The sequence below is a fragment of the Monodelphis domestica genome, chromosome 7 (genome assembly GCF_027887165.1).
Source record: "Monodelphis domestica isolate mMonDom1 chromosome 7, mMonDom1.pri, whole genome shotgun sequence".
In the NCBI taxonomy this organism is placed as follows: domain Eukaryota; kingdom Metazoa; phylum Chordata; class Mammalia; order Didelphimorphia; family Didelphidae; genus Monodelphis; species Monodelphis domestica.
Window position 1 is genome coordinate 249,266,703 of NC_077233.1, and position 14,499 is coordinate 249,281,201.

The window sequence follows — 14,499 nt, forward strand, 5'->3', positions numbered from 1 at the left end:
CTCTGACATCATGTGATTTTCCCTAGTTGTCACATATGGCTGGATTTTTTTCCCTCTTTTTCTCTATCTCCTTTCTTTCCTTTAAGCTTCAACTAAAATCCCATGTTTTTCATTATTTATAATTTACCCTGTTTCTATTTTATTTATAGTTTCCTTGTGATCTTTTAGTAGATGCTTAATCATGGAATACCTTGACTTTTAGATGATCACTTCTTAGGGACTGATTGCAGTCATAAAGGCAAACTGCCTGGCAAGTTACTGAACAATTCTAGTGGTGACAATTATATTTTCCAGTGATTTTTTTAAGAAAGCCATTTGTTTAGAAACTTAGGGATCTTTACCATTTTGAAAGCAAACTAACTCACAAACTTAAGGAGGTGCATTCCAGGTTCATTCAAAATATAGTAAACAAACTTTAAGGCAATTGAAAACCATCCTGGATGTTTTGGGTTAGGAGTTTTCCATCCTGTCTGATTTTTTGTGACCCCATTTGTTGTTGTTGTTTGGCAAAAGTACTGGTCCAGTTTGCAATTTCCTTCTCCAGCTCATTTTACTGATGAGAAAACTGAGGCAAACAGGGATAAATGACTTGACCAGGGTCAGTTAGTGTGAGTTCAGACTAGATCTCAGGAAGTTTTTCTTAACTCCTGGGTCTGTACTCTATTCACTGCGCCACCTAGCCGCAATGAAACCTGCATATGATATTCCTAATCTGCCTGCCCATACTACAGTAGTAATATGTGTTTTGTTTTTTTAAGATTTTTTTTTTTGGTTCTTGGTTTATCCCGGGTGTTTGCAACTTAGTTGCAAGCGCTTGTCTGGGCTTCCTGTAAAGCCAAGGCCTTACTCCCTAGGCGGGCTGGTTTAACCAATCCTTCCAGGGCAGCCACCGCCTCCAACAGCAGCACTGCCTGGGGGATGTGTGGCTGGGGATCTCCAGGCAACACCAGGTGGGTATTGCCCGGGAGCGGGTCCCCAAACTCGCATACGGCCCAAGGGGGTAGCCGCTCCACATGAGACGGGACACGCCTTAGAACGAGCAAACCCCGGCCTCCCCTGGACAAAAGCCAGGAGCCACAGCCGCCGCCACCTCTTCCTCCAACGCCCGAGCGGCGGCAGCGGCGGCGGCTGCAGCCGCTGCTTTTCTCCGGGTGTCCGGAGGCTGCACGCGCTACCGCGCGCGGGCCGACTAATAGGGCTGGCGGGCGAGGCAGACCGGGACTGGACCGATGTGGCGCATGCGTGGTGCCGCCGCCAGGAGCTGGGGCTGCGGCGGCGACGGCGGCGATGGCGATGGCGGGGGTAGCTGTGGTCGTGGGCAGGAGCGTTCGGGCCGGGCACTCGGAGGGGCTGGTGGAGGCGGCTGCTGCTGCCGTGGTGGTTGGCGAGGCCGCGCGGGCGGGGCCCGCCAGCAGCTGGAGGAACGGTTCGCGGACCTGGCCGCAAGCCACCAAGAGGCGATCCGCGCACGGGATGAGAGAGACCGGCAGAACGCGCGGCTCCGCGAGGAGAACGGGCGCCTGCGGCTCGAGAACCGGCGGCTGAAGCGCGAGAACCGTAGCCTTTTCCGGCAGGCGTTGCAGCGTCAGGATGAGGAGCAGTCCGGGGATTCCGTGCAGGCCGCCCCAACCGCGGCTGGGGGAGGGGAGCACCTCGAGGCCAACCCTGAGGAGGAGGAAGGAGTCGCTCGAGAGGCCCGCGCCCACGCTCGGGCTGTCGGGGCCGACAAGAAGGAACGGAGAGTAGGAGGTGGCCCAGACGAGCCCGGGAGTCCCAGGGCTCTGAGGGCCCGCCTCGAGAGGCTGGAGGCCATGTACCGACGGGCCCTGCTGCAGCTGCACCAGGAACAGCAATGGCAGCACAGGCGGCCCCAGGCCCAGAAAGCAGAGGCCGACGAGGAAGAACAGCGGCTTCAGCTGGAGATCCGAGCTCCAGATCCCGCACCCCTCCTCTAGCTGAGCGACCTGAGAAACCAGGAGGCGGGGCTGCTTTTCTGACTAGGATGAAGGGGGGACCCACCCCTTATTTACTACCCCCTCTTACAGGCCCCGCATAATTGGCATGATCCAAATGCAAAGACACAAGGCTGTCTCCCCTGAAATCCAGGAGAGCTGTGTGAAATGGGTGCGTCCTGTCTCCCCTCTCCTCTCCCACCCCCAGCACAGGGTCAGGGCGGGTTCCATCCTTTGGTCATAGATGGAACCAGGCCTGGAAGCCTGAGCAGGAGCCACAGGCTAGAGACTTGGCCTCAGCCATGTGCCAGTGCCAGTGCCAGCTTTCTGTGTGGAAGCATCATATGCTGCTTGTGGCATTTGGGTGAAATTAAAAAACAACAAAAACAAACAAATACAAAACCAGCTATGAGAGAACTGGATGCCAAAAAGTGCCTCCTAATGACTGAACTATCCCCTACTTCCTGCCCCTCCCTGGTTTTGTTAAGAACCTCTATTTTGCCTTACTTCACTTCTTTGAGACTTGAAATAATCATTTTTTGAATGGGTTCATTGATATATTTCTCAAGTGCTCCACCATTTCTTTTACATCTAGGCAAAGTTTAAATAAGTCTTTTAAACTTAGAGCTAACTATTGTTTTCTTTATAAAACCATTTTAATGGAAAGTAATCCATTAATTCTTACATTATTTTTTGGTTCCAGCTTTGTATCTGCTAGGTACTGATTAGTTTGCCCTCCATTTTGAAATTTTTGCCTGTATGGCATTTTTGAAAAAGTAAAACAAGTTAAATGAAATAAAATTTTGTTACACTAATAGAAGTTTCCAGCCTATTATTTCTAGATTATAATTTTAGCACTATTTGTAAAATATTTTTTCTCAAAATATAATGGCTTAAAAATCATATTCAAGTCAAAAATTTTTATAACATTTTATCAGCTGATAGTTTATTTTTTATTATTATTCAAGAACTTTTAGAACTTTTAACGATGTCATAAGTTGATCAAAACATATAATTGAACAGTTACATTAGTGAGATATATGGCATATTTTTGAGAAGCTACATATAGGAAAGCCACTTGATGAATATTCAGGTTGTCTACATGCATTTTTATAGCATATGCAGCAGTAACTTATTTTTGTTTGTTTCCATGAGTAAGAATGTAGGCTACAAGAGTGGTTGAACATTTAATTACAGATCAAATCATTTCCTGAGTAGATGACTGATGACAGAGGGAAAAGTGTGTTACTGTATCTCAAAGTTTTGATAGTACATGTGTGTGTATGTTATATGTTATAGTTATCTTATAATGAAGATAATTATAACATATAACATGTTATATGTTATAATTATCGTCATGAGAACATACCTTTAGTATATAATGGTCTGATATATATAGTTCAAAACATTTTCTGACTAGTCTTCCTCAAATCACTTTTCCTTTCTGAACAAATACTAAAATTGTCCAGAGAATAGAAACAATAAGACTAATTTGAAGTTCTAGCCTTCTGCTAGAAGTTTCTGTTTCATAACAATAAAATAGGAACAAATTTTGCCCATAAGTGGCATATATATATGAAAAAGCAGCTTATGTTGATAAAAAAAAAAAAAAAACTAGATTTGTTGTTAAAAAATTGGGTTGTAATAGAGACTACCTGTGTAATACTGGGACAAATCAGTCTTTCTGGGCCTGTTTTGTCATCCAAAAATTTGGGAGTTGGCCTAAATCACTATCAGAGAAGTTATAAACCCCATTTATATGCTAATGAGAAAAGTCATATTTTGACTTGTAGAAATAAATTTTTAAAAACTGAAATTGCTTTGCAAGCTAGTATAAATTAATGTTGATGACTTTCTAAGGGTCTTACAAATATTTCATATAACTGGCATCTTCTACCCAGGGACTCACTAATATTATGTTATTCATAGTTATGAAGTTAATTCCAAATTGTTTTTATTACTTTTATTCAGGTGGGAAATGTATTAAGTAGTTCATTTAAGGTTAAAGTTTACACGTTAAACTGTGACAGGTATGAAATATAACAAAACTTAACAATTCTTAAAAAAAAAAAACATAGCCATCCAAATACTGATACTTCTGTCTCCAAAAAACTTTTATTGTATAAGTAATAGTAGTTGCTAGTAGGAAACCTACCTGGTTATTTACCTGGTAATAAAATCATTTTGTGAAATATTGTGTCCAAAAGTAAATTATGAAGTCTGCCAAGTATGGTTCATGAAAAGCATTTAAAAGAAAAAAAAGAAATGCCAAGAATGCCAAAAACTAAAGTATAATCTAAACTTTTAGGTTTGTTAAAATAGGTTAAATGTGTTAGTTTTATTATTAAAATATATCGATATTAAGATGGTGTAAAAAAAAGATTTTAAAGGAATGTAGCCTATGGGAATTTGAGTTAAATGAGTAGATCTATAGTATCTTATATTGAAAACTAGTTAATAAGTGCAGGTTATGACACTTTTATGCTTTTTATTTTTATAATTTTATATTAACTCAGTGAGTGGAAATAAAGGATATTATTAAAAACCATAATATGTGTGGAACACAAAAAAGAATAGTTGGTAAGATTGATTAACTTTTCTAAATATCATGCCTGATCTCACTGATCAGAATGAGTGCTTTAGCCCACTCTTTAGAATGTAGGCAGTTTGGGGCCTCCTTAGTCTGGTACCCTTCCCAAATATGTATTATAAAGGGGTGTTAATTTGCAATAGAGGGGTAAAGACTTTCAGAATTGAGAGGGGGAAAGAGTGGAGACCTCCCTTCTCAAAGTGGAGTTCAGGGGAGACAGCAGATGTAATGGGGTTGGCTCAGAGAGAGGAGATGGGGTTTGAAGATTTTCCTCCTTCTGCCTTCTCTCCTTAGCTAAAACTGCTCTCCCCAATTCCCTCTTGTCCCTCTTGTTCCCTGTCCACTACTTGAGACCAAAGGGTCTCCCCTTGATCTGTTCACTCACACTCAGCTTGGGGAACAGATAACTTTTAATGTAAACTCAATAAGGTAATACAAAAGGAATAATGGGCAGGGAAGAATGGGAAAGGAATGTGGGAAAAAGGGGTCCCTGTCTATCTAAACCCTTTTCCTCCCTCCTCAAGTTTGGGGGGAACTCAGGCCTTGGCAGCCTGAGCCTCCTGAGAGAAAGTCAGGTTGACTCACCCTGGGTTTGGGCCCTTGGCCACAGTTTAGACTCAGGGCAACAGGAGCTGAGGTAAAGTCTGCTCAGATTTCTCTTCAGAAAGTCCCTTCATTTGGGAAGTGTTGGGGGGAAAGATTTCCAGTCACCAGCAGGAAAAGTGGCAAACCCTCCAGAGAAAGTCTTTTCCCACTTTCTTTGGCTTCTCAAGACTGAGAGCCATCAACTCCTCTACCAGCTACAGTCTTCTCCTCAAGATTCCAAACTCCTGGGACCCCTCTCCCATCGATGTGATCAGTTTCATACACTCTTCAGCCTGGCACTTTTCTTATGTGCCAGCCTCTGCCACAAATACCAGATTTTGACATCATGTAGACTGTTAACTAGTTTAACCCACTATAACTCAGAACTCCTGATCTTATGTTTCATCTGTCTCATTCTTCTTCATACTTATGGACAAACTTCCAGCAAATTCTGGTCCATTATTTTCTAGGATATACTTGAAAACTTATTAGCCTTATTCTAATATCATAGGATATTTCTTTGCTAATTGCCTATGGTTTCTGCCATGATAAGACACTCATTAAATAATAGCATATGCCACAAAAACCTTTTTTTTTTTCTGATGACGTGTCGAAATAGAAATTTTGCTTCCATGGTAAGACTCAGCTCAAGTAAATTAGAGAATCTCATTAAGAATTTGGCAAGATTTTGCCAAAGTTATTTACAAAATAAGCCTTGTAAATACTTTTTCTCATTAAAAATAATCTTCATACTTTTCATATATCAGGTGTACAGATTATGGAAATACTAAAGAGAGTAGTTTTATTTTATCCACCTCTGACTTTGTCCTGACTTGTTTTCATAGCATGAGCATATTATTCGCAGCATGGATGGTTTGACAGAGAAGTTGAGCAGAAAGGTAAATAAAATGGAGAAACTATATTTCTACTCTAGTTATTTTTAGTCTTCACAGTCTGGTGTTTATTTGATGTGAGTTTTGGGATATTTAAACACATCCATATTCAAATATAAGCATTAAAATTTCTAAAAGTAAACTATAATGTTTAGATGAGATGCCTTTGATTCTTTCCATTGATGCAAATATCCTATACTTAACTGCATATTATATTGTGGAAGTACTCTGAAAATATGTAAAAACCTGGATACAGTGGAAGGAATGCTATATTTGAAATCAAAACTCCTGGGTTTGAATCCTACTTTTGATAATATCAGTATAACTTTGAGCAAATCATTAAACCTCCAGCCTAGACACCCAGGTTAAAGACCAAAGACTTTCTTGCCAAGGAGTAGGTTAGTTATTTCCCTGAGGAAATTTAACACTTTGATTCTAAATATAGGTTCTTGGAGTTATCCTTTGCTTCATTTTTGTGACTTACCATTTAATATGGGACTTAGATTTGATTCCATTTTTTTCTAATCCTAGTGAATCTATGAAACAACTTTAAAATTCCCTTTGCATAATTTTACATGAGTGAAAAAAGAAATATTTTTGGATATGGAAATATTTTCTCATGCCACCATTTTAAATTCTAAATTGCCTTTTTTTAAACTCCTTACCCTCTGTCTTAGAACCAATATTGGTTCTAAGGCAGAAGAACAGTAAGGGCTAGGCAAAACGGGTTAAGTGACTTGCCTAGGATCACACAGCTAGGAAGTATATGAGGCAATATTTGAACCTAGGACCTCCCATTTCTAGGCCTTACTCTCCACTGAATCACCCAGCTGCCCCCTCTTAAATTGTTTATAAAAGTTAACTAAACTAAAGTGAACTTGGTTTGTAACAGTTTACATGAACCTGCCATTAGTGAACAATGTTTTTTTTCTTTTTAGATTATTATAATTTTAATTGTTTTGATTACTACTTTTTGTGACTATTTTTATGGTTTGATAGTTTTATTTCCTTTTTTTTTTACTTAGTCTAAGATCAGACTTAAAAATTTATGAAGCTTTATTGACTAAAAGGCATGCTATTGAATATATGATTTTTTTTTTTAGGATGGCCTTCCTAAATGAAATACCAAAAAAAAATAAAAAAACAACTAAAAATTAGTCTTAACTCCTTATCTTGTCTTTTTAAATATATCTATTCATTTTTTCTTTGTATACTTTATAAGTTGCTCAAAAGAGTAGAAAGGATGTACACAGAAATAGCAATAACAGAACCAGAAGTTCTCTGGTCAGAAAGATTGTTTAGGAAGCTTGAGGTCTGTTAGATTTAAATTAGTTTTGAGCTTTAAATAGTTGTAGATAAGAGAGTGGAAGCCATAAACTGTGATAATTAAAATGTTTGGGAGCAAGAGAAATATATAACAATTATGACCGCTGAAATATGTTTTCTACTGTGTCTTGGGTTTATATAAATATAAGATGGTCACCAGGAATATATTCCCAATTTATGAATATGCCCAAGCCAACTGGGTTTTATAGAGAAATTTAATTTATAATACACTGATTAATCAATAGAAAAAGAGAGAAAGTAAGAAAGGAATAAGAATGAAGGGCCTCAAGCCAATAAGGCCTAGACCTCAGTCCTAAGAGATAAATCAGTCAGTTGGTTTTATCACTCACCCAAGATCTCTCTAGGTAAGGCTTCTCATGCCAACCTCAGGCTCCACCTTCAAGAGAGCCTCCTTTCAAGAAATGTTTCCAGAGAATTCTCCTCCTGACTCCTCCTGAGTTCACCTTCCACAGCCTCCTTCAAAGGCCTCTCCAGGAGCTCTCCCTCCAGGACCTCTCTCCTCTCAGACCTCCTTCAGAGCAAAAAAAACCACCTTCTCAGTCCTCAGACCCCGCTATCTTTAAGCAAACAATCTAAGTTCCCTCCCCTCAGTTCTCACATCTACCAATCACTGTTGATGTCTCCCCTGTGCCAATGGTGGCTCTAGCTTAACCCAGGACTGCCCAGAGGTCTGTCCCCTTTGCACCTGTCTGTTGAAGGTCATATTCTCAAATAATTAAATCTTGATCTTTGCTGCAGCCCTTCCTAAATCCTGTTACTCTGAGTAGAGTGGAGATTGTAGTTTCCAAGACCTGGTTCTGTCATTCCAAGTATCTCTATTGTATCAATTCTAAAATCAATCATGACTCAAAGAATTTCCTGTTCTATGCTTAAGCATAGGTCAAAGCCCTTTCCATTGTTTAGCAAAAGGTTTCTGTCCTAAAGTAGTCTTAAGTAGGGAGGAGAAGGATCCTCCCATGCCAAGGAGTTTCATATTCCAATAGAGTTCTTACTATCAGTAGGAAATTTTTTTAAGTATGAAATTTCCCAATGGGGAAATTTCCAACATTCATAAGTCTAAGAAATTTTAAGGTTTACAGGTCTTGATATAAGATATGGAATTGTGATATAAAACAATCAGAGAACAATGAAGTTTTTAATGACATTTTAGGATTTAGCATAATGCCATTTTAATTATTCTATAAAAGTGAAAATTTTGAAATGGTTTTGATATCATTAGACATGTTAGATAATATTGACTACAAAATTTTGTCCTGTGAACTTGATTCTTTAGAACATTTTACTATTGAAGATTGTTCAAAGAATCTTGCAATGTTTTGTTTGAAGAAAAGAAGTTTTAGAAAACATGAAAGCTGGTTTTAATTATTTGCAAGTATGTTAGATAAAGAAGGCTTAGACTTGCCCTGTTTGGGCCTAGAGAATTGATCCAACTAGGAACAATATGAAGAAATTGTCAGAGGAGATTTCAATTTGGTGTCAGTAAAGACTTTTTAAACTGTTTGCACTGAAATTGGAGAAGGAAATGAATGCCAAACCAATCCAGTGTCTTTGTCAAGAATACCCCAAATGTGGTCATAAAGAGTTGGACATGACTGAAATGGCAGAACAAAAAAAACCCTGAAATATCCTCATGATGTAATAGGTTTCCCCTTTATAAAAGTGTTTAAGGAAAACTTGGGTTGCTTTTTAGTCATCCAGATTTGTAAGCTTAACATGACTTTCCACTCTCCCTCATACCAATAATTTTCAAGGCTTATTGATTTTCCCTTCACAACATGTCACACCCAGCCCTTTATTCCATTCAGATCACCACCACCTCACTTTAGGCCCACATCCCCTCTCACCTGCACAATTAGTATAATCTCTCAATTCCCCGCCCCCCATCTCTACCTTTTCTGATTCTTTCTCCCTACAATTACCCAAATGATATTCCTGAAACATAGACCTGACCATGACATTGCCCTGCCCCCAGAATTTCAGTGCCACTCCTTTTCTCTAAGATAAACTGTACATATTCTTCTATGTGGCATTTAAAGCCCATTATACCCCACATCCATGATAGTGAACTTATGGCATGCATGCCAGAAAAGGTACACCTGCAGTCACCCACCTGACTCTGCAAAGAGCTGTTCCCCTCCTCCTCTCCACCCACACCTGAGGATATTTCTCATATGACCTGCCCCTCTATCCAACAGCTAGTGGGAGCACTTTCTCCATCCCCTGTCTGGGGTAAGGTGCAGCAGGTGGGGCTCACATACTGCCTAAGGGTGAGGTGGGTACAGACTGCAGCCTGCTGAGTCTTTGATGAAGGTGATTCCTGTGGTGGGGTTGGAGAGGAGCTAGGTTTGAGGGGAGCAGAGCTCACAATGTGGCATAGCTGGAGGGGAGCAGATTGCTTAGGTCATTCTCCCTCTCTCCACATGGGCCTTTCATCACCCGCCCTCTCTGCCCAGCAGACTAATGTGAGTGTTTGCTCCCTTTCCTTTCTGGGAAGGGGGGCAGGGTGTGGCACTTGGTCTCTAAAAGGTTCAGCATCACTGCCCTGGGTAAAACTAGCCTTTCTAGAATTACTACTATTACTCCCCTATACAAATTCTGTAGTCTGACCAAACCACCCTATTTACTGTTTATACACAGCATTTCTTCTCTATTTGTGTTTCCTTACACTGACTGTCCACAATTCCTGTAATGCATTCCTTCTTCACTACTGCCTTAGAAGCTTAAACTTCCTTTAAAGTTCATTTCTAGGACCCCCACCTCCATGAAGACTTTCTTAATACACTCATTACCAGCTTCTTCTCTCCACAAATATTATCTTGTATTTACTTTAAGCATGTGTGTGGGTGTGTATATATATATATGTACATATATATATATTTATCCATTTATATACATACACACATATACATATGTGTGTGCATATATTTAATTTGCCTCTGCTAATACATGGTTTCAACCACAGAATGTAAGTTCCTTGAGGGCAGAGACTTTTTATTTTTGCCTGTGTATTTAAAGCACTATTATTTTTGAAAATTAAGGTAAACTGTGAGACAGTGGTCTGAGTGCGATTAGTTTATTAGTTAGACTAGCAGTAACAAATAAATGACCTCTCTCATTTTATTGACCAAAGACCCAGAGTAGGGGCTGACAAAGGTAAAATAATCCTGATTGGTGGAAATTTTAATGAGGAAGTAGGTTGAAAGTAACCTCAGTTCCTCCCCTTTATAGCCTAGTTGGGAGATGGGAGTAATCTTTAAGTGTCAGGATTAGGCTACAGAAAATGGGAGTAGTCTGCAGCAGTTTTGGTTGAATCAACTTGAATTTGGGCTGAGTGGGTGGTGGGTAGTGGTAGTCTCTCAGTGATCGAGAATGACTATTGTCTTTGTGCAGTTTCATCTACAGTGTATCCTCATGTGGCTTTGGAGTCCAAAGGCTGAGGCGCAGAGTTTGTGGCACCTGGGGCATGGGACCCCAGTTGTTATGGGAGGTGCAGTTGTGGCCTGGTGTCGGCGTTCACGCACAGCAGCAAGACGTCGACGTCGCTCATCTTCAAAGGTGGCGGCGGCATGGTGAATGTGGGTTCGCCAGCTGCTTCTGTCAGAGGCAGCGAGTTCTAGTTGCTTTGGTGTCATGCCAGCCCACTTCAAGTTGGACTTTAGCTGATCCTTGAATCTTTTCTTTGGTCGGCCTTGTTTCCTGAGTCCAGCTGACAGTTCACCATAGAATACCTGTCTTCGTATTCGCTGTGGGTCCATGCGGATGATGTGTCCAGACCATCATAGCTGGGTTTGGAGGACCAGGACTTCGATGCTGGTGGAGTTGGCTCTGTCGAGGACTTCCTGGTTGGTGATTCGGTCCTGCCATCGGATCCTCATGATTGACCGGAGGGAGCATTGGTGGAATTGCTCCAGCTGTTTCATGTGCTTCCGGTACAGTGTCCATGTCTCACACCGTACAGGAGCGAGCTGAGGCCCACTGCGTTGTACACTTTGAGCTTCGTCGCAGTGCTTACACTGCTGTGTTGGAGGTTTTTGGAGTGCAGCCGCCCGAGTGCCTGGCTGGCCTTTTGGGTCCTGGCATTGATCTCGTGGTCTAGGGACCCGTCGTTGGTGATGGTGCTGCCCAGGTACTTGAAAGTGTTGACTTTAGAAAGCTGCATGCCGTCTATTGTAATGCATGGCTGGTTGGTTGGCCTCCCTAGTGCAGGTTGGAACAGCACCTCTGTTTTGCTGAGGCTGATAGTCAGGCCAAACAGTTTTGTTGCGGTAGAGAACCTGTCCACAATGGTTTGAAGATGATTTTCTTGGTGGGCCATGAGAGCACAGTCATCTGCGAAGAGAGCTTCCAGGATGAGTCTCTCTGTTGTCTTTGTTTTTGCAGTCAGGCGGCAAAGGTCGAATAGTGAGCCATCCAGTCGGTATTTGATGTAGACGCCCAGGTCTAGATCCATCATAGCATGTCGTAATACTTGGGTGAAGTATAGGTTGAATAGTACCGGAGCGAGGACACAGCCTTGTTTCACACCATTGGAGATGTTGAAGCGGTCGGAAGTCTCTCCACCACATAGGACTTCCCCTGCCATGTTGACATGAAAGAGCTGGATCAGTTTGACAAATTTTGCTGGGCAACCGAGCTTGCTAAGGATCACCCACAATGCATCCCTGTTCACTGTGTCGAACGCCTTTGTCAGGTCTATGAAGACAATGTAGAGACTTAGGTTCGGCTCAAGGCATTTTTCCTGCATTTGCCTCACCGTGAAGACCATGTCGATGGTGCTGCGATCTGGTCAGAAGCCACATTGTGATTCAGACAGGTTCTGCTCTGAAACAGATGACAGGAGTCTGTTGAGTATAACATGGGCAAGGATCTTTCCAGCAGTGGAGTAAAGTAACAAAAGTAGACAATACTAGGGTGTGGACATAAAATAATAGAAGTAAGACTCAATTGGCTTAGGGTTATCTGAGTTAAGAGTTGAGGTTGTTGTAAGGCAGAAGCTTAACCTTTAGGCAAATTTCTCTGAATGTAGGTGATCAGTAAAGTTACAGGGATAAGGAGTTTAGACTTATTGAAATGCATTAACCCATGTCAGCTTGGTCAAGTCTTAAAAATAGAATTAAAACCAATTTTCAATTTTATAGCACCATTCATAGTACTTGGTACATAATAGACTTAACAAATTAATGTTGATTAATTGATATTATAGGAGGAGATTCTTATTTTGCTTTTTAAGAAAAAATGTTCAGGGCTTTCCTGGCCAAAAAAGTATAGAAAATGTTTTTGAGTATGGTTGGACCCAGTATTCTTTAAGCCTCTTCTAACTCTGATATTCTCTTAAGTAAAAGTCAAATGTTCCCTAGAAGGCCTGTTCGCTTTATGTTATATTTCAGAAGAACTATAAGTCAGCCTCTGTTTTTGAACAGAAGGGGACCCAGGATAAATTAAATTCAACAAATGTTTATTCGTTGTTATTTTTAGAACATTATAATAGATAGTACAAAGTTTATATAAGGAAGAATACCTTCTATAATGGTAGTTACAGTTTTTAAGGGAAAAGAAACCCATATACATATAAACCCCTAGCGGAGGTAGCATATGAATGCTGAAATGAGAGTATCACTTGTATAGAAAGGTAGCCAATTTGACATTACATAAAAGTTAAATTTGAGTTTTAAAGACACGAAGAATTCAAAGTAATGCTATTACGAGATTGGATTGATATGCTCTCTTCTTGCTTTAACATTCGATGACTAAATAAATGGAGAAAATCAAGTCTTATGTGAAGTAAATTCTTTAGGGACATTGATCCTGGTGCAGTCTAGCCTTGGCACTGTGTCCAGGTGCAGCCAGCATCAGCATCTATGTGCCAGAGGCAGAGTAATGTCATCACGGAAGGGCAGGCTATTGGCCAAGGAAAGGAAAGTGGAGCCAAGGAATGACAGGAAACCCAGTTTCCAATCTCTTGGCTTCTCTACCTATGACAGGGCTGGTGGTTTCTCTCTGTGCTGAGATGTCAGCCATCCAGCAAAATGAAGTCTCAGATCTAGTAGGCTGATCTAACTTTCTCTCTCTATCACTCTTTCCCTCTCTCTCTTTTTACTAATAAATGCTTATAAATCTAGTGATGTGCCTCCAGGTCAATTTTTATTTGTAACAGTCCATTATATGAATGATTCATTTAGTTAACATTTTAAATCTTGATCTGTAATATCTTGGAAAACAAATAAGTAGGAATATAAAATTTTCATTCTGATCTAAACTAAATTCAACACCATTTTACTTTTTCTTACATATTTTAAAGTGTTTGAAAAGACTTCCTCAGTCTATGAAAGAACCCTTTGCCCCAGGTAGTTTTATTTAGCTGTTTGTGTTCTACTTCTCTATCTTAACATTTAAAAGGGTGTTTTTTTATGTTAAACTTATTAACTATAGTAAATTTTAAGGAAATTTAAATTATGAAAGGAAATGATATGTAAAGAAATCCTAGGTAATGTGGAGCTACATTATTTTTCATGTATTGTTCATGTTCATGTTCATGTATTGTCTGCTCACTAAATTCAAATAATCTTGAAAACTCATGATTATTTCTTTTACTAACTCATAAAATCTACACTGAACTTTTTCATCTCCCCTAAATTCATCCATTGTTATTTTCTTTCTTTCATCACCAGGCTAAGTGAGTATTGCATTTTCATAACAAGTATCTGTGAACAGTTATATACTTGGGTATTGGGTAATACTTTTCTTGGCCTATGAGGAAGTAATGCATTGAGTTAAGAGATCATTATTACCTTTGATAAGAATGAAATGTCAAGTTCAGAATCAGGTCAAGATGAACCAAATTTGTACGGATCAAAGAAATTTTTTTTTATTTGTTCCTAATGTCAGAATAAAGTTAATTATTAAGTAGGTAAGGCCATACACATTCCCCCAACTTGCAGAAAAACGTGGGGTGGGGGAAGGGGAGAGAGGTAATTTAAAAGGAAGAAAAAAGGGGAAATTACATTTTTGTTTTTGTGATAGGTATTCCAGGTATTCTAAGGAAGGGCTCTCTGCTCATCAGCTTATAAGTAGTTAGGACAAAATAACAAGAATAACCAGGAAGAACACTTGCCTTACAGAATAGCAAAATAAA

General features: G+C 40.1%; 1 protein-coding gene across 1 annotated transcript; it reads left to right on the forward strand.

The window, feature by feature from the left end:
- The first annotated feature begins 1,229 nt into the window (after positions 1 to 1,229).
- On the forward strand, positions 1,230 to 1,955 carry TUSC1 (tumor suppressor candidate 1). The gene has a single exon (XM_056806312.1). The coding sequence runs from the start codon at positions 1,230 to 1,232 to the stop codon at positions 1,953 to 1,955; it is 726 nt and encodes a 241-aa protein (XP_056662290.1).
- Positions 1,956 to 14,499: the final 12,544 nt, after the last annotated feature.

Coding starts and splice junctions, on each gene's coding strand:
- TUSC1 (XM_056806312.1), top strand. CDS start 1,230: ATGTGGCGCATGCGTGGTGCCGCCGCCAGGAGCTGGGGCTGCGGCGGC.